The 20,977-nt window shown below is 30.0% G+C and overlaps 1 protein-coding gene across 2 annotated transcripts in view; it reads left to right on the plus strand.

The window, feature by feature from the left end:
- Positions 1-20,977, plus strand: part of LOC130669319 (chitin synthase chs-2) — a 33,334-nt gene that overhangs the window by 8,276 nt on the left and 4,081 nt on the right. The window contains exons 2-10 of one of the 2 annotated variants that reach the window (XM_057472126.1): positions 4,333-4,449; positions 4,517-5,265; positions 5,330-5,674; positions 5,757-7,331; positions 7,397-7,551; positions 9,588-9,893; positions 14,452-14,699; positions 16,635-16,950; positions 18,415-18,591. In XM_057472126.1, the coding sequence (XP_057328109.1) occupies positions 4,340-4,449; positions 4,517-5,265; positions 5,330-5,674; positions 5,757-7,331; positions 7,397-7,551; positions 9,588-9,893; positions 14,452-14,699; positions 16,635-16,950; positions 18,415-18,591 (3,981 nt within the window). In that variant the 5' untranslated portion in view covers positions 4,333-4,339. Of the gene's footprint in view, positions 1-4,332; positions 4,450-4,516; positions 5,266-5,329; positions 5,675-5,756; positions 7,332-7,396; positions 7,552-9,587; positions 9,894-14,451; positions 14,700-16,634; positions 16,951-18,048; positions 18,226-18,414; positions 18,592-20,977 lie in introns of both variants that reach the window. The other variant, XM_057472127.1, reaches the window with a different exon arrangement.

Genomic DNA, 20,977 nt, shown 5'->3' on the forward strand with positions numbered 1-20,977 from the left:
TTCTTCTTGACTTCCCTATCCAAAAATTCCCATAGAATCCACTCAACTGCGACAAAAACCGCATAGAAACCAATACAGTCTATAGGATTCTATGCGGTTTTTCTCGCAGTTGAGTGGATTCTATGGGAATTTTTGGATAGGGTTGCTCAAGATTTTCTCCAGAATTGATCAATATTGCCACTAGGGTTGTTTTAATCTAGCTATTGAATATAAGTTTTAATCTATCCACTGGCTTGTTCTGATCAGTCAGCCATCGGCCAAGATGGCGTTACATAGTGAGGGTATGACTCAAATCTGTTAGCTACGGGCTGGTCAACTATAAGTTTCAATTCTACTCGGGATATTACACACCTAGGGCAGTAAAGTAAGAAATGTTTTAGATCACATGTAATTGTTGGCCGAGGCCAAGCCTATGATCTCAGGCATTTCTTACTTTACTGCCCTAGGTGTGTAATATACTATTTCTCCTTGACGGAGGCGGAAAACGGCAACTTCGTTTCCCACAGTGGGACAAAAGTTGACGCTTTCCTTCCGGAGGGGAGCAAAAAATTTTCCAGTAATTTAATATGTTAAAAAATAAATGGCAATTTTGTGTTCCAAATAATATTTTTTATACATCATTCCCAAAAAATTTCCGCAAACGACGATCTGACAACTGGAAATGCGGCTGAGTATTAGAAAATTGAAAAAGAAAGTCATCAAATTTTTACGCCTTTTAAATAGAAAAATTTTTAAAATAAATCCAAGATACTGAAAGTTAATTGGGATTAAGGGCTGAAGTTTGAAAGAAATTATTTTTTCTTAATGTATAACAAAGTTTTGCTTAATGAGTCAAAAAAAAACCACCGGAAATTAGTCAACCAGGATCTAGAGTCATCGAGATTTTTCGTTTTCATACAGGAAAATTTATCGAGTATGGCTTTGTTCTCTCAGATACAAGGTAAAGGGGGGAGAGAGTGAAAGATTTTTAACTGGTTCTTTGGTTCTTGAAAGTGAAAGGCACAGAATAAAACAGATAACATATAATAACAAGGACGACCGCTGAAACTTCATGGTTCGCAAGTAAGGCCTCTCAAGGCTTGTCACAATACCTTATTTTTTTTTTCTGCATCTTTACTATACAATACCTTATTTATTTTATATTTGAACCACTCTCCAATTCATTTACATTTTCATTTGACTAATATTTTGTATACAAGCGACTATAATTTGTTTTTAGTATCAGTTCGAAAAGATTATTATGAATTAATTTCTTCTTTCATAAGCATATCATAGTCATGATTCATATTCCGAACTCTACAACTGTAGATATATTCGAAACAGCAAAAAAAGTAATTCAGGTAATGATATAAAGGAGCTAATTTCATTTATGATTTAAATGAAATTTCATTCAAATAATTTAGTACCGATTGCGCTGAATAAGATGTCAATAATTATTTCTGGATATTTTTGATATGTTTTGCACACAGGGCACGAGAATTTCGAAAAACAAATTTCTTTAAATATGATTTTGTTTTTAAAAGACTCATTCTGCCCCACATTATTATTTCGTTCTTTTAATGAATCGATCGTATTGACATTGAAAACTTCATTCTTGGTGACTAAGAAAAGTAGTTACAGTGAAAGGAAACTTCATCAGTTTTCTCTGTATATATTAGGGTGACTCTAAAAAATCGAAAATTATAATACTAAAGGATTAATTCAACCGATTGACAGGATTTTAATCTGGGTTTTAGTTTAAATAAAGTTTTAGTAGAGTTTATTTCGAGTTTGGACATTTATTTTACACTGAAAGTAGAAGGTTGAATGTGATAAAAAAAAACAAAAAAAAACCTGAATGAAACCAAAATTAAACCAGTGTAATTCTAGTTTACGTACTGGAAATGAATCGAATTTAAACTACTTTCGTTTTTAAACTGAGGAATATTTGAAGCATTCCTTAGCGGGTGGGGTTAACGCGCTTATAATGGATTTCATTTAGATTTGGTTCAAATTAAGTTCTAGTAGCATCGATTTCAATTTCTAAAACCTGTTATTAATTAAAAATAGAGATTCAAAATTAAAAGATAAATTTAATAGATTTATTTGATGTATTCATATATATTAACCATTCGAAGATCGCATGATAAATGTGGTGTCCCTTTTCCTATATTTTAATTTTTTTTCGTAATTGTTTAAAATAAAATTTAAAAAAAAATTAAATGCTTTCCTCGAACCCTTTTAAAAATTTTAGTGCAATGAACAAGTATACAAGTATTCAAAGTTGAATATTTGAGAGAGAGTACCAAGATAGCGCCGCACTGCCCAGTGCGAGTGGGTCTCAGATTTTTTTTAAACTGCACTGTTGCCAAGTTCTGTTCCCGCCACTAATTCTGTCTATTTTACCGCATGTTTTATTTATTGTTATAAAAAAAATTAATCTCATGGAAAGATCTCTAGAACTTGAAATTTTATTTAAGAACAGTTTTTTTTTTACGATAATTAAAGGTACAGAAATTGCCGTTAAACATTTCACAATATCGCATTTAATTTAACAAGGCAGCGCGATGCTTACTGTGCAACTAAAGTCGTTCGGGTATATTTTAATTTAGATATCGTTTTCCAATTCATATGGAATAGGTTATTTAAAATTTTTAAGAATCCAATTACTGCATATTTTTTATTATTGAATTTCAGAATTAGTCAGGTTTATATCATTGGCTCTAATAGTTATATTTTATTGGGTGTAATGAAAGAAAGAGCAATGCGCTAAAGTATAAAAAATACACAGTATCGTGAACCCTTTAGCGCCTGACCTTGGATCCCCACTCCATGTTCAGGTAGGTCGCTGTTAAACCGGAGTGAACCCGCAGCATCCACAGTAGAAGCATATTATAGAAATAAAGAATTTTTTTCTTTCATATTCAAATTAGCCATGTAAACAATCCTAACTATGGTACTGTTAGTCTACCCAAAGTAGGGTTAAAATGAGTAGAAAGAGACACAGTAGCATTACTACTCTCATATGGCACGCATACGAATCATAATATAAGGACGATAATGTGAGGACATGTGGAAAATTTTTCAATTTTCTCCCATGCACATTGTGAAATATACTGCTCGATAGCATGTAAATGAAGTGCAATTTCTACTAACAACATAGTAAAAATTTAGCTTTGGCTAGATGTCTTTACAGTAGCAAACTTTATGGGTAATTTTTACTCAAAAATTATCTGCGTGAATGTAATTTCATTTAATTCCATTCTAATATAGTAAAATGTACTAAATTGGATGATAAAATGTACTATATTGGATAGTAAATTTCACTAAACAAGTAGTCAAGTTAACTGATGCAGTTTATATTTATTGACATACTCAAATAGTAAAAATTACAAAATAAAAAAAAATTGACAGGTCCGTTATAAAGCACAACCTCGCCGCTTCGCGTTCGAGGCGTGCAATTTAACTCTCGAGATAGTAAAAATTACACAATTTCAATAGCGTGTTAAGTTTACAATATGAATTTAGTAATTTTAACTCATATTTTTAATTAAACTTTCCGAAATTTTTTTCCGTGTAAAACACCGCAATTGTACCGTATTTCTACTGTAAATATGCGGTAAGAATACAGTAATACGACTTTAAAAACACGGAAACTCTACCGTAAAGCGATACCGAACATTAGGGGTAATCAGGATCCACCAGGAAGATCTTTCTATCTCTTGGGTAATATTTTACACTTTTTCTCCTATGGTACAGTTCTTTCTATTGGCTTATTTAGAAAATAACCCAAACCATAAAATGCCACTTCTCCGACCTATTGTATCCCTCGCAGATTTGAATCACGGTTGAAACACGGTGGGTTTGTTCCATGTTACCACTGTGATTACGCGGTGTATCCACCGTGATTCCACGGTGGCTTGACCACTGTGTATACACGGTGTTTCCACTGTGATTACGCGGTGGATACACCGTGAAACCACGGTGGTAAAATAGTACAAAGCCAACGTGGAATCACGGTGGATACACTGCGTAATCACAGTGGAAACATCGTGTATATACAGTGGTCAAGTCACCGCGTAATCACCGTGGATACACTGTGTATACCCGGTGGTGAAATGGAACAAATCCACCGTGTAACCACGGTGGATCTACAGTGTTCACACTTTCACGGTGTTTCCACCGTGATTCAAATCTGCGAGGGATAGATTAGCTATTAAATGAATAGGGAAATACTATTTCTATGTTTTGATCATTTTTATAAATGTTCTTATTTAAAGGTGTCAAAATTTATTACATAGTTGCTTATAGTCGGTTTATCGATCAATTAATTAAATTTTACAATTTTTTTAGACTAACGATGTCTAAAATGGCGAAGAACCATCAACAGAACCCTATGATGGGTGTGAATGATCCTGATGATTTCTCCGATGATGATACAACGCCTTTGGCACATGAGTATGGAGAGAGGTAAATTATTGAAAATAAGTTGTATTAAAAAATGTCATAAAAATTCACACAAATTTTTTTTTTATAGTCAGCGGACAATCGTTGAAACGAAAGCATGGGATGTATTTAGAGATCCTCCACCGAAAATTGACTCAGGTTCAATGGCAAATCAAAAGTGTCTTGATGCGACAGTTCAAATAATAAAAGTGATCGTTTATCTTCTAGTTTTTATAATAGTTCTGGTTAGTGGAGTTGTTTCTAAAGGAACTATTCTTTTTATGACTTCTCAACTCAAACCAGATCGTGTGATAGTTTATTGTAACAAAGAATTAGGACGTGATAAGCAATTTGTTGTCACATTACCAGATGAAGAAAGGATAGCATGGACTTGGTGTATAATTTTTGCCTACGCTGTTCCTGAATTCGGAACTTTTTTCCGAAGTTGTCGAATGTGCATATTCAAGTCATGGAAAAAACCATTATCTTCTCATTTTCTGTTAGTGTTCTTTATGGAAACATTTCGTGTTGTGGGGCTTGCACTAATGTTCTTTGCGGTTTTACCAGAGATAGATGCAATAAAAGCTGCAATGATTACTAATTGTGTTTGCTTTGTACCTGGATTACTTGGATTATTATCAAGAAGTAGTAGCAAAGATGAACCTAGGAGATTTGTACTTATTCTTGTTGATCTCACAGCTTTAGCTGCTCAAGCAAGTGGCTTTATTGTTTGGCCATTACTTGATAGTTCGAAACGTAGTCTCTGGCTAATTCCACCAACATTAATACTCGTGTCCTGTGGTTGGTGGGAAAATTATGTATCAATGCAGAGTTCGATTGGTATGTATGAGAAATTATTATTATTATTCAATCATTATAAGGAATAATAATCATTTTTATTCAGGTTTTATTCGCACCTTGGGCCGAGTCAAAAAAGAATTACGATTGACACGATATTTTACATACCTATTTATCTCAGTTTGGAAAATAATAGCATTTTTTATAAGTTCATTGGTTATTTTCCACTTAAAAGGTGAAAATGTCGGGCACTTCTTTTCAATGTTTGGATCTGCATTTAGAGAGCACAAAATTACTGTCACTGGTGTACGTCAATCGGTCGTAGGAACTGTACCTGATCTTTCAGAAATATTACCTACAGGAGATACTGAAACTATTTCCGCTGACTTAAACTCTATCGTTTATGTCTTATTAATTCAAATAGTTGGATCGTATTTTACATATATCGTTGGTAAGTTTCTCAAAAATATAAAAAAGAAAATAAATAAATGCCTATATTTTTAATAAGAGTTATAATTTAAAAATATTTACAGGTAAATTTGGTTGCAAAATCTTAATACAACCATTCAGTTACGCATTTCCCGTGAGTCTGACTATTCCTGTTCTTATTTCACTTCTAATCACTGCATGTGGGTTACGCAATGGTGACCCCTGTTTTTTCCATGGTACAATTCCAGATTACCTTTTTTATGAATCACCACCACCTTATTTTCTAAATGATTTTATATCTAAACAATATGCCTGGGTATGGCTTCTCTGGTTACTTTCACAAACTTGGATTACTCTTCACATATGGACTCCAAAATGCGAAAGACTGGCAGCAACAGAAAAACTGTTTGTTGTGCCTATGTATGATTCTTTATTGATTGATCAATCGCTTGGTTTGAACCGAAAGAGAGATGATCAGCCAGAAGTTAAAGTAGAAGATTTAGCTGAAATTGAGCGAGAAAAAGGTGACGGTGATTACGAGACGATTTATGAACAAACTGATGGTTCAACAACTCCTCCGTCTGCAGTGAAAAGCAGTGACCATGTTACTAGAATTTATGCATGTGCAACTATGTGGCATGAAAATAAAGAGGAGATGATAGAATTTTTGAAAAGTATTCTTCGCTTAGATGAAGATCAGTGCGCTCGCCGTGTTGCCCAAAAATATTTAAAAGTGGTTGACCCAGATTATTATGAATTTGAAACTCATATCTTTTTTGATGATGCTTTTGAACTTGCAGATCATGATGAAAATGAAGCTCAAGTAAATCGCTTTGTCAAACTCTTGGTAGGAACGTTGGATGAAGCTGCCTCCGATGTACATCAGACTCGAATGCATGTACGAGCACCTAAAAAATACCCAACTCCATATGGTGGTAGACTTGTTTGGACATTACCAGGAAAAACGAAAATGATAGCACATCTAAAAGATAAAAATAAAATTCGTCATAGAAAACGTTGGAGCCAAGTTATGTACATGTATTATTTACTTGGTCACCGTCTCATGGAACTGCCTATCAGCGTTGATCGTAAAGAAATGATTGCAGAAAATACTTATCTTTTAACTCTTGATGGGGATATCGATTTTCAACCAGCTGCTGTTAAACTTTTAGTCGATTTAATGAAGAAAAATAAAAATCTTGGTGCTGCTTGCGGTCGAATTCATCCTGTAGGGTCTGGTCCTATGGTTTGGTATCAAATGTTTGAATATGCTATTGGTCATTGGTTGCAAAAAGCTACTGAACATATGATAGGTTGCGTTCTCTGTAGTCCTGGATGTTTTTCACTTTTTCGAGGGAAAGCACTTATGGATGACAACGTTATGAAAAAATATACAACAAAATCTGAAGATGCAAGACATTACGTGCAATATGATCAAGGCGAAGATCGGTGGCTTTGTACTCTTTTACTTCAAAGGGGATATCGAGTAGAATATTCAGCTGCCAGTGATGCGTACACTCACGCTCCTGAAGGTTTCCATGAATTTTATAATCAACGTCGTCGTTGGGTCCCATCAACTATCGCAAATATTATGGATTTACTTATGGATGCAAAACGGACAATCAAAATTAACGATAATATTTCACTACCATACATTTCTTATCAAATTTTACTCATGGGTAAGGTCAATGATTATGTTATTACACTATTTTTGTTACAATCACTAAAACCATTCATAATTTAGGTGGCACTATTCTTGGGCCTGGAACAATTTTCCTTATGTTGGTGGGAGCATTTGTAGCGGCTTTTAAAATTGATAATTGGACGAGCTTCTATTACAATATAATACCGATCCTTCTTTTTATGATGATTTGTTTCACATGTAAAGCTGAAATTCAAGTAAGTTCTAGTGAAACTAAAAATTATTAACTTTTTTATTGTGTATTGGATAATACAGTCGACTACCCGTCGTATGCCTGCCCGTAATGAGCCTTCCCCTCAATCGGCAGTTATTAAGTCCCAACAGCTTCCTCCACTTATCCACTCTAAGGAGTTTCGCACTAAACAGTCCGTTATAAGCCTCCGTTAAAATTGTCTAAATTATAAACTAACAACAGGAAAAAATGGACAAATTAATGATAAAAATTTACTATCCATATTTCGCGAAAAATAATTTAATCAATATTAAGTACCTAAAATATAATTCATTGTTCTTAATTGTAAACATGAATTACATTTAAAATCTTTGCTACAATTGAAAAGTTTGACTGAGCACTGTGTTCATCATTAAATTATTATTATTGTTATTATTATTATTATTATTATTATTTTACTTTTTTCTCTCTATCAATTCCTGGCAGAAGCAGTAGCGTAATAGTAGGATTGAAAAAAAGAGCGACATCTAAGACAAAACGGCAGAATATTTAAAAAAAAATTAAACTGAACATAAGAAATAAATAAATAAAATTAACAATTTAAAAGTTGAATCCCGCATGAAAATAACATATATTTTGATTATATATAAAAAAATATACCGTAAATATATAATTTTATAAAACGGCAAAAATGTATGTATAATAAAATATAATATTTATATAAATTCAAAGTTATACTTTGATTTATAATTTAAATTATAAAAAAATATATACATATTTTCATAATATGTAATATAATTATAAAATATAATTTTTAACTTATAAAATTCATTATAAATTTAGATATATTGGAATGATATATAATAGAATATATTTTTTTATATATTAAATATTATATTGTTAAATATATTTTTTTATATAATTGACGTTGGAGAATCTCAAGATATTGAATTGTATATTGTATTATATAATACATTATATATCTAAAAATATAAAATAAAATATGAAAAATAAAGACTTTTAGTTTGACGATGATTGTGAGTATCAATGAGAATATATTTTATTCGAGTAAATTAAGTGTGTAGATTGAACTTGAAAGGAAGTTTGTAGAGAGAGTCGTTATGACTATAAATTTTCATTTATATGATTAATTTTTAATATAAAAAAATAATTACTCAAAATAAAATAAGTTTTAGAGGATACCGAAAGAGCATTCATGGAACTGAAAATTTTTCGAAGCACAAAAGTGTCATGTATATCTTTTAATATATACAAGCTTATATACGAGCATTATATATTATATTATACTGTTAATAATATAATTTGAATTATAAAATCATAATGTATATAAACCTATAAATTGATACTATATAATGACATATATTTTTTTTATATAATCTAATATTATATGGAGTTTTTATAATGATAATATGTGCCAAAATATAAAATTATATATTATATTAATATACTTTTAAAATATAAAATTTTATATTGAAAACGGCAAAAAAGTAGTTATTTTTAAATATATAATTATTTATATTCTAAATTATACTATAATATAATAAATATTATATTATCTGATATAATTTCAGAGTATAAGTTTTTTTAATGCGGGATAAAAATTCATAGTAACAAAAAACTAATATTATAAAATAAAAGTAATGATTAAAAATAAAATGAGCGATTGAGGTGTACACTTTTGGATTTTCCAACATTTTTTTCAGCACTACGCGAAAAGAACAAGATGGTACTGGCTACCATTCCGGATTATACTCAGTTACATCTGAGGCAAAAAACTATTTTAGATAGTACCCAGTATAATATAGATTGAACTTAGTTCTATCTTAAATTTAACTCAGCTATATCTCAGATTATAAAGGGCTAGATTAGACTGGTTGCCTTCTTAAATAGTAACCACATACATCTGAATTATACTCTGTTCCATTCCAGATGTAACTGAGATAAATTTTTCCTACAGCTCCAAGACCAGGCTTATGATGGGTAGTCGATTATATATTTCATTATCAATTATCTTTAAATATTTTTTTAAAAATTTTTTAGCTTTTATGTGCGCAAATATTATCTACTGCATATGCAATGATAATGATGGCTGTAATTGTTGGTACAGCACTCCAACTTGGAGAAGATGGAATAGGTTCGCCTTCTGCAATATTCTTAATATCGTTAACAAGTTCGTTTCTTATAGCCGCTTGTCTTCATCCTCAAGAATTTTGGTGCATAGTACCTGGTATTATTTACTTATTATCGATCCCTTCTATGTACTTACTTCTGATTTTATATTCTATCATCAATTTGAACGTCGTCTCCTGGGGAACTAGAGAAGTTCAAGTTAAAAAAACAAAGAAGGTATGTAAAGATTATCTAAAATTTTATATTGTAAAAATATCGTTGAAACTGGGCGGGACGTGTGTTTCATTTACTTGGGAAAAATTGAAAATTTAAAATATTTTTAAACCCTCGCGGTTTTCATGATACGGTTTGAACACTGTATTAAAAGAGCATACACGTAGTCGATAACAAGTAGTTTTACCGTATTTATACGGTATGTTTGTGAAATTTAATTACGGTATTCCTACAGAGCTTATACTGCGTTTATACGAAGCTTATACGGCATTTCTACCGTATTAATACGTTATTTCTACCGTAATAATACGGTACTTCTACTGTATTAATACGGCATTTCTATAAGATTAATACTTCATGTATATGATATTAATACGAAATTTCTACCGTAATAATATGACATTGTTAGCGTAATAATACGGCATTTCTACTGAATTTATACGGCATTTCTACCGAGTTCACACAACAATTCTACTGATTTAATGAGGTGTTTATACGGAATTTATCCAGTACATGGTAAAAAAAACTACATATAATTATTAATGATAAATGGCTCTATATAATTATTTATATTGCTTTACAATGTATTATGTCACTCGTATATTTTTAATCATATAGTAGAGATTCTATAGACTTTTGATTAAAATATTTTTGTTAAAGCTCAAGTTCAAATTCAGAGATAAATTATTTATGGAAACATTGATAATAAATATTTTTGTCATTATGTAATATAGGTTGTACTATATTACCATCAAAAAAGGTACTTATCACTCTATCAAATAACGGAGGAGTACCCGCGCCAGAATGGTCACAATTTCGGAATATAAGACTTCTGAAATAAGTTTCTTACCAGGGACACTACAAATCGTAGGCGCTACCTAGTGGCGCGCACCGAACTATTCTCGCTGCTGCTGCCTAGCACCAGTGACTTCCCTCTCTTCCATATATATCTTTTCTCCCAAGAAATTTTTCTCTCGGTTTGAGTAACTTTTTTTTTTTTGGTTGGAGCATACGAAAATTCTTTTGTTAAACAAATAGTAATTATTCCAAGAAATTTTATTTTTTTCAAACAAAAAAATGCAATATTGCTACAATAACCTGGCACGGCTTTCTTCAATAAAATAGCTCTTATTTTAAGAAATAAAAACTTTTAAAACAATTAAAAATTTTTCGACTAAAGCATAAAAATATGTTAACTTGAGGAAAAAAAATTTTGATTCAAAGTAAAGATTTCAAAATAATTATTTATTTGATGTAAAAAAATTTTTATTTTCCGAATCGTTAAAAAAAATTTTCTTGTATCAAGAATATTTTTCTTAGTTCAAGTTAACTGTATTTTCTGTGTAGAGAAACTAAAATTTAAAAGACGCGTGAAGGTTTTTATAATGTACAAATAAAGAACTTTATGAGCTAAAAAAAGACTTTTATGTCAAAATACCCATACGACATAAACACTGCAGTGTTTAGACATGTTTCAATTGAAGAATGTAATTTTTAATCATAAAATAATCCTAGTTATTAATATTGATCCTAAATGTATTTCAAAATTATCTGATGTTCTTGCGAATCATTACTACATAGAAAAAACAGTTAACTCGAATCAAGAAAACAATTCCTGATTCAAGAAATTTTGTTTTAACGATTCGGAAAAGTAAAATTTTCTTGCATCAAGTAAATAATTATCTTGAAATTTTAATCTTGAATCAAAATTTTTTTTCCTCAAGTAAACATATTTTTATGTTTAAATTGAAAAATTTTTACTAGTTTCAAGAGTTTTTATTTGTTAATGAGAGAAATTTTTTTGAAAAAAGTTTTTTTGTGAAAGTAAAAATGAACTAGTTCATTTTTACAGCTGTACTTTTTCATTGAAAAATTGAAAGCAGAACATAGTGAAGAGATGAGCCATTTAAGAATGCAAGTAGTAGTAAAACATATTGTATCTGTTATAGAATCTGAAGATTGTTTGTTAATAAAACTGAAAGATATGAAAAGTATTTTTCAGCCTGTAAGAGTGAGACGGCATAATCACTGTATAAATGCGGCATAACCACCATATTTATACCGCATAAATACCGTTTAAATACGGTGCGAACATTATATGAATACCGTGTAACCACTGTTTAAATGAGGTATAGCAACCGTATAAATACGGTATAACCGACGTTTAAGTACAGCATAAAAACCATATAAATGGAGTATAATCATTGTACAAATACGGTATAGCGAGAGCGTAAATACGGTATAAACACAGTATAAATACGGTACAGTCCCTATATAAATTTGGTATCAGCACAATATATTTACGGTATTAATACGGTAATAAAATTTCACAAACATACCGCATTTATACCTAGGGTATACCGTAATAATACTTATACCCAAAAAATACTCGGAAAATACCGTAGAAATACCGTTATGGCAATTTCGCGAGGGAAATCTAAGCTATTTTTAAATTATGTCAAACAAAAAATTATTTATTTATTTTTCGAAATTCTAAAAAAGTAGAATAATCATAATCCCAATACGTCACTTGTACGAAAATTTTTATAATAGAAATGCTTTAACATAAAAAATTTTCGAAAAAATCATTTGATACAAACATTTTTTTCAAGATATTTAAAAATAAAAATTTAAAGACGTCTTACTGAGTTCGCTAGGTGGCTCATTCGACATCTTGAAACCTTGTTAAAGACTTCTTTAAGATGTTGAATGAGACGGCCGAATCATAAAATGGAACTCATTCAGAACTTATCAAGACGTCATTTTGCTATCTGCCCGTATGAAATATATGTAAAAATATATGATAAATATTAGAAAATATATGTGGCGAATTTAACTATATTTATATATGTTTGTCCGTATATGTTTAGCATGTATAAAACATACATGTCAATCATATACAAAAAATATATTTTTATCATATATGAAAATATATGTTCTTTTCATATATGAAAATTATATTTTTATCATACATAATAAATATATATTTCTATCATATACGAAAAATATATTCTGATCATATATAAAAACATATATTTATATTGTGTATGGAAAAAAAAACTTTCTTATTTGCATGACCAACTCCAATTAAATTTGATCTAAATTTTAATATACTCTGTAAATTGCAGTTAAAATTTTCAAAATTAGTTAATTTGATACGAATATGTATACCCATATACATATACATACACCGAATAAAATATATGCGTAAATATAACAAAGAAAATGGTGCCATATATAATATAAATTATATGCTACCACATATTTCATTTCATATAAAAATTTTATATTTTTTAAAGATAACAGGAAATATATTAATGCAATATATTATAAGGTAAACCCGATGAAAAAAGATTTTATACAATGGTATAAAATTATATACAAAAAATGACCCGATCCAATTGTATACAACTGTATAAAAATTGTATACAATTCTATACAAGTCTATATAATTATATACAATTTTATACAAACTATATACAATTCTATATAATTATATACAATTCTATATAATTGCAATATATAAAATTGTATACAATTGGATCGGGCCATTTTTTCTATCCAATTATATATAGACTATATATAATTATATATAGACTATATATAATTATATATAGATTATATATAATTATATATAGACTATATATAATTATATATAGTATATATATAATTATACATAGACTATATATAATTATATATATACTATATATAATTATATATATACTATAAAAATCATACAGAGATTTTCGCCGATTTAATATAAAATTATATACAGTAGTAAATATATGTATTCCATATATAATTTAGATGTTTTTTATATTAAGCTATATATACATTTACATTCCCGATGAAAAAAGATTTTATACAATTATATATAGACTATATATAATTATATATACTATATATAATTATATATATACTATATATAATTGTATAAAATCTTTTTTCATCGGGAATGTAAATGTATATATAGCTTAATATAAAAAACATCTAAGTTATATATGGAATACATATATTTACTACTGTATATAATTTTATATTAAATCGGCGAAAATCTCTGTATGATTTTTTATAATATACAATATAATATATCATATATTGTTTTGTTGCAACATATATGATTTTATATATTTTAACTATATAATGTTTTTTCATACGGGTGGGTATTAACTCAAAAAAGCTTACGAATATTTATGTGAGGTTTCCAAGAACACGTAGATTTTTAAAAGCAAATTATACTAGCTTTTTTATGATTCAAAAGATTTTGATTATCGTTCATAAAGTATATATGAAAGTATATGACCGATTTAAATTTAAAAAACTTTCAAATTTATTTTTCTTACTCAATTTTTAAATTTTTGTGTTTGTTGGCAACGTATGCACCGCGAATAATCTTAGAATTTTAAGTGGTAAACTAATTTTAATTTATTTTGTAGTAAATCAAAACTTATACCACAACTTTGATTCGAGTGGTTATAAAATCAATTATGAGTAAATTTTTACTATCTCTTTCATTAACGGCATTGAATTAATTCTTATTGCATATTTAAAAATTATTCAGGAGCTAGAACAAGAGAAGAAAGAAGCTGAAGAAGCTAAACGAAAAGTAAAACAAAATTCATTACTCGGATTTCTGCAAAATGGTGCCGGTTCCAATGACGATGATCAAGGTTCAATAGAGATCTCTTTTGCTGGTCTATTCAAATGTTTACTTTGCACTCATGGAAAACCTTCAGATGAAAAACAACAACTAATTGCGATTGCTGACTCTTTAGATCACTTGGGCAAACGTTTAGAAATTATTGAAAGGTATACTGAACACTTATTGATTAAGAAAAAGAGTTTAAAATTCAAATAACAATTAAATACTTTTAAATTCTAAAAATATGATTAATAAATAATATTTTTTTTAATTTTCATAGAAAACTGACATTTTCTGTGTTTTATAAGCTGTCCAAAATTAATACTCCGAACGGACACAGTTTACTCCCTGATTGAAAAATCTCATTTGAAATGATTCGAAAAATCTAAATTATTTCATTTTGTGTATCATATCATAAAATTATAATTTGAATATATTCAAAATAATTGAAAATTTTCAACTTCGGATTATTTTAAATCCCCTAACGGACCCAAATTACGGTAAATTACGGTAAACCCACCGTGAATTACGGTAATCCACCGTAAAATACCTATTTACCGTAAATTACGGTGGATTTTCCGTAATTTACGGTGGATTTACCGTAAAATACGGAAATACGGTAATCCACCGTAAATTACGGTAATTCGGTAATCCACCCGAATTTTTTTACGGTAGATTTATCGTATTCGACGGTAAATTTACGGTATACCTGCCGTAATTTACGGTAATTCACCGTAAAGTACTGATTTACCGTAATTACGGTGGATTTACCGCAATTTACGGTGGGTTTATCGTAATTTACGGTGGGTTTACCGTAATTTACGGTAAATCTACTCGAATTTTACGGTATTCTACGGTAGATTTACGGTAAAAATACCGTAAATTTACGGTAACTCAGGTCTGCTAGGGAATTGTAAATTATTATTTGAAATAATTCAAAATAATTTGAATCTTCAGTATTGCAAATCTGCCCGGATCGTTAAATCATGCTACTTTCAAGTATAATTTTCAAATAAATCATTTTTAATTATATAGAATCATGAAAAAGAAGAATTTAGTTTGAGGATTTATATAATTAACTGAAATGATTTTGAATCATTTCAAATTAAATTGAATTAGAAACTACTATCGCTATTTCTAGTTCCTCGGACAATTCAAAATTATTTGAAATGATTTGAACTCCCAAATAATTTCAAATTAAATCACGTTAGAAAATAATATTGCGATTTCTGGTTCCTCGGACAATTAAAAATTATTTGAAATGATTTGAACTCCCAAATAATTTCAAATTAAATCAAATTAGAAAATAATATTGCAATTTCTGGATCCTGGGACGATTCAGAATTATTTGAAATAATTTGAACTCTCGAATCACTTCAAATTAGATTGGATTAGAAAATAATGTCGCGCATTACTGATTCCTTGATTTAATTTGACATGATCGGAGAGTTCAAATCATTTCAAATAATTTTGAATTGTCCGAGGGACCAAAAAATTGCAATATTATTTTCTAATTTGATTTAATTTGAAATGATTCGAGAGTTCGAATCATTTGAAATAATTTTAAATCAGAAAACAATATTTCGTTATTTTTTAATTCAATATAATTTAAAATGATTCATTCCAAAATTTATACTCGAAAGCAAAATAATTCAGACAATTTGAAATGATTCAAAATAATCTCAAATCATTCCAAATTAGATTTCTTAATCAGGTTTCTGCTTTTACACCAGTATTACTGCGCCTTTACACCGATTTAACACCGGTATTTTAACATTGTCAAATTACACCATCCACACCGGTGTTATTTCATTTTAACACCGCGCGGTATTAAATTGAATCTATTTTTAACATCGCTCTTTTTACAGTGTAGTACCTGATCGCTCCATATATATTAGTATTTTTATATTTATAAATATATAGATTTAAAAATACTTGGAGTGATCGAATATTAGGTCTTTTATTTTACTTAGAAGCAGAAAAATTTGAAGAATTTAAAAGGATTTAAAAATTCAAAATGCAAATCAATTTTATTTTTTTTTCAATCAGGGCGTATTTTATATCCGTAAAAATTATAATATATATTTTGTGAAAATTTTTAGAGCTGTAGACCCTCAAGGTCATATATCGGCTCGAAGACGAGCATCTTCAACTAGTTCTAGAGTCCCAGACCCTCTTGGACCAATAGAAGAAGAATCCCGTAAAGATCAAATGGATTCAGTCAGTGATACTGAAACAGAGGCTAGTCAACCCCACGATGTAACTCGAGATGTCAATTTTAACTCACAACCTTATTGGGTTCATGACGAAGGTTTGAAAAAAGGAGAAATCGAAGTTTTATCAATGCAGGAAGAACAATTTTGGAAAGATTTATTAGAAAAATATCTTTATCCTATTGATGAAGATAAAGCTGAGAAGGTAAAGTATAAAATATCTAATGTTATTATTTTATTTTTTACTATTTACAAATTCTGAAATCTATAAGCCATTTTTTGATGGTTTTCAATGGGATCATTCAAATTTTACACGGAGAGAAATGAGATTTATAAATACATAAAAGAATAACAGAAAATAGAGAACATTTGATTACGGTAGTCTATTAATCTTGAAACAAGCCATTTTTTTTTAATTATTGTAATCTATACTTATTTTAATCGTACTCTAGCATAACAAAAATTAGAATCATATTTTAAAAGTGAGCTGTGTACTTTATAATAATTAATACTTAGAATGATAAATTTGGTAGTACTTAATTTTATTTTTTATAATGACAGCATAATAAAAATTAGAAAGCTATATTTCTTGAAAAAAAGAAAGTGTGGAAGAGAGAGAGAAAGAGCTTTGTCTCTCACTAGATGACTTCACTAGTTATAAGACACAGTGTAGGATTGAGGAGTCAGATTTCGGAATTCATTTTTTTTTCAAGCCCTCGTAATTTGTTGGCGAATCTTCTATCCATATAGGTGGTAGCCCTCAAGTAAAACTACATTTTATTTCCACGTATTCATCGATTTATCGTTTGTTTTATCAAAAAATTAAAAACGAGAATCGGTTCCAATCGGAAAATAATAACGAAATAAAAATATTATTTTCCGATTGGAACCGATTAATTCCGATTAAAAATTTTGAATGGAATTTAATCGGAAAATAATATTTTTATTTTTATACACTTTTTCCGATTGAAACCGATTCATTCCGATTATACTCAATCGGATCCTAATCGGATTTCAATCGGACTCAATCGGAATTCTTAACCAGGGATAAAATTACAACTAAAAATCAGCCGGTTATAATTTGTAACTATTCACTCATTTTTCGAAATCTTTGTCGTATTTTCTCTAGAAAAATTATAGAAGTTATAAAAATTTACATTAAAAATTACTATGGTATCACAAAAGCATAAGTACAAGTACTTTATTTTTTTAAATATTCTTAGGGCCGTTTTTCTCCGTGTGTAAGAAATTTGAAATGATTCTATTTATTTTTTTTGTTACTAATAATTAATGCTGAATTCAGGCAAGAATAGCAAAAGATTTGAAAGATCTACGAGACCAGAGTGTATTCGCATTCTTTATGTTGAATGCACTTTTTGTCCTCATCGTTTTCTTACTACAACTAAACAAAGACTTGCTCCATGTCAAGTGGCCATTTGGTATCAAGACTAATATCACATATGATGAAAGCTCACAAGAGGTAAACACCGCTCCGCTTCTGTCACGTACTTCACTTAAAATGAGTTTTTTTCTTACGATTAACAAAAATTTTCATTAGGATCTATCCGTTTTGTATCTCCAATGAGTGTTAAGTACGATGACTTTAGCGGGGCTTTTCTATTATTTAATTAATTCGTAGTTTTTGTTTGTTTTGTCTGGAATCAAACAGGCACGGATCGCCGCGGATTTAATTGAACTTCGGAACAAGAGTGTATTTGCATTTTTAATGTTCAATGCGTTATTTGTATTGATCGTATTTTTACTACAATTAAACAAAGATCAGCTACACGTTGTGTGGCCATTGGGGATCAAGACAAACATCACCTTCGTAGAGGAAACGTCGGAGGTACCGGCAACCCGGTCTCTTATACACAAATTAATGTTTCTTATAAATGGGTTAATTGCATTCTACTTTTTACACAGGCGGGTCTTCTTTAAAAAAAAAAAAAAACTAACGTTAGGGATCACCAATTTGCACAGTTTTTGAATGTGATAGCAATTAAAAACTATTAACTTTCTTTTATATTCAACGCATATTCCTTTTAAAATGTCTTACAATTTTTCCTGATAAAAAATACTAAAACACAAAGTTTACATCGATTTATATATAATAGAAACTGAACGAAATTAATAAAATGTTGTATAATGGAACAATAATTTCACTTTACTTAGAAAAAAAAAACAATCTAATCCCATCAATGGCTGCAGTACGAAACTGCTTACTTATAACTTGGGTCAGGCACAAACAGTGATGGAATCTCACGGAGGGGTTACTGTAATTTTGTGTTTAATATATACCCTTGCGGTTTTAAAAACACTCCGGAAATATTCTGGTAACATTAAGTAACCACACCGGTTCCAGAGTATTTCCAGAATGGTTTTGTGCCCTCTTTTGAGAGTGAACTCAGAGTATTTCAAGAGTGGATACAGAGTAAATCCAAAATGTTTCCAGAAAGTATCCAGAGTGGATACATACTGACACCGTAGTGTACCCACAGTGAATCCATACCCGGGGAAAAAGGTTTAGATGAACACATATGATTATATCTAATCAGATCTGACAAAGCAGATCTGGCAAGATCTAATTCCATCTGATCAGATATAATTATATGTGGTTAGATTTAAACCTTCTTCCCCGGGGATCCCTATTAAAAAACATATTAAATTGCAAAAAAAAGATAGTTTTAATTCGATCCAAAATGAAATCTAATGCATTTGGAGCGTTACTTAGAGGAATTAAACATGATTATGATTGATATAAAAATATCGGTGACTGCTGGGCTCGAACCTGCATCCTTCCGATTCAAAGTATATGATGCTATCCACTGCGCTGACGCACGTATGCGATATTGGATCAGTGGTTGTATTTAGTTCAGATATAGTTACATCTGATCAGATCCTACGAAATATATGCCGGTCTGACTAGATATAATCATGTCTGATATTGTATCTAGCCCAGATCTAATTATACCTGATTAGATCTGACCAGATATAAGCGGTGGTTGGCCAGATATAATGAGATCTGATCATGTTTAAGCATTGGATCTGATCAGATATAAATCAGGGCATTTTCCCCGGGTACTGATACCAAAGTGTTTCCAGAATGTTTCCATAGTAGAATCAGAGTGTATCCAGAGTGAAATCAGAGTGACTAAATACTGAACAAAAAAAAAAATATTACCGAAATTTATTATTTTGTGAATATTCAAGAGCATTTATTCAATACAAAAAAACAGTTTTTTTTTTTAATTACCTGAAACGTATTTTATGTTTTTGGATTGTGAAAAAAAATTATTCAAGGAAACAAAAATATTAGACGTTGTTGTCACAATGTAATATAGGATATACTATATTACTACCAAAAGAGGCACTTCACTCTGTCGGATGACAGAGGAGTAGCCGTACCAGAGTCGTTCTCAAGTTCGGAATATATCAGTTCGAAATATATTCGTTACCAGGGGCACCTCAAAAGGCTGGACGTGATCTGGCGGCGAGCACCAAACTCGGGGAAGCAGCGGCAGGAGTAGTTCGGTGCTCGCCGCTAGATCGCGTCCAGCCTGTTTTAGTGTCCCTGACAATGAATATATTTCGAACTGATATATTCTACATTTGAGAACGACTCGGGCATAGCTACTTCTCTGCCGTTCGACAGTGACAAGTACTTTCGAAATTTTTTTGTTTCTTTTGAAAGATCCACGGGCAAAGAAAAATTTTTTTCAGCTAAGCCAATGTATATTGGCATTTTCAGCTAGGCCAGTTAGCAAATCTATTCAGCTTTAATTTACTTTTCTATTCGATTTTTTTGTACTTATTTCTAATGAATGTAAAGATGAAAAAAAATTTTTTTCATAAGAAATGATGAAAGGGTCTTGTAGGGATTGTTGAGGACAGCCAAACAGATCCTTTTTCGTTTGAAGGCTGATATCTCTGTGACAAATTGTCGTACAAGGCTAATAAAAAAAAGCAAATTAAAGCTGAAGAAATTTTCTAACTGGCTTATGCATTGGCTTAGCTGAAAAGAATTTTCCTTTGCCCGTGGACCTGTCGAAAGAAAAAAAAAATTTCGAAAATTTTTGTCTCGCGATAATTCTCATGATTGCACCATAACTGTAGCTCTAAAAAAATGTAATCAAAAGATATTCAAACTAGAAATTTCAAGCTTTAAAATGCTATTTTTAAAATCTCGACGAGATTATTTTTCACAAAGTTACAGCCTTGCAAAAATCACCACA

The sequence above is a fragment of the Microplitis mediator genome, chromosome 6, assembly GCF_029852145.1.
Source record: "Microplitis mediator isolate UGA2020A chromosome 6, iyMicMedi2.1, whole genome shotgun sequence".
Classification (NCBI taxonomy): Eukaryota; Metazoa; Arthropoda; class Insecta; order Hymenoptera; family Braconidae; genus Microplitis; species Microplitis mediator.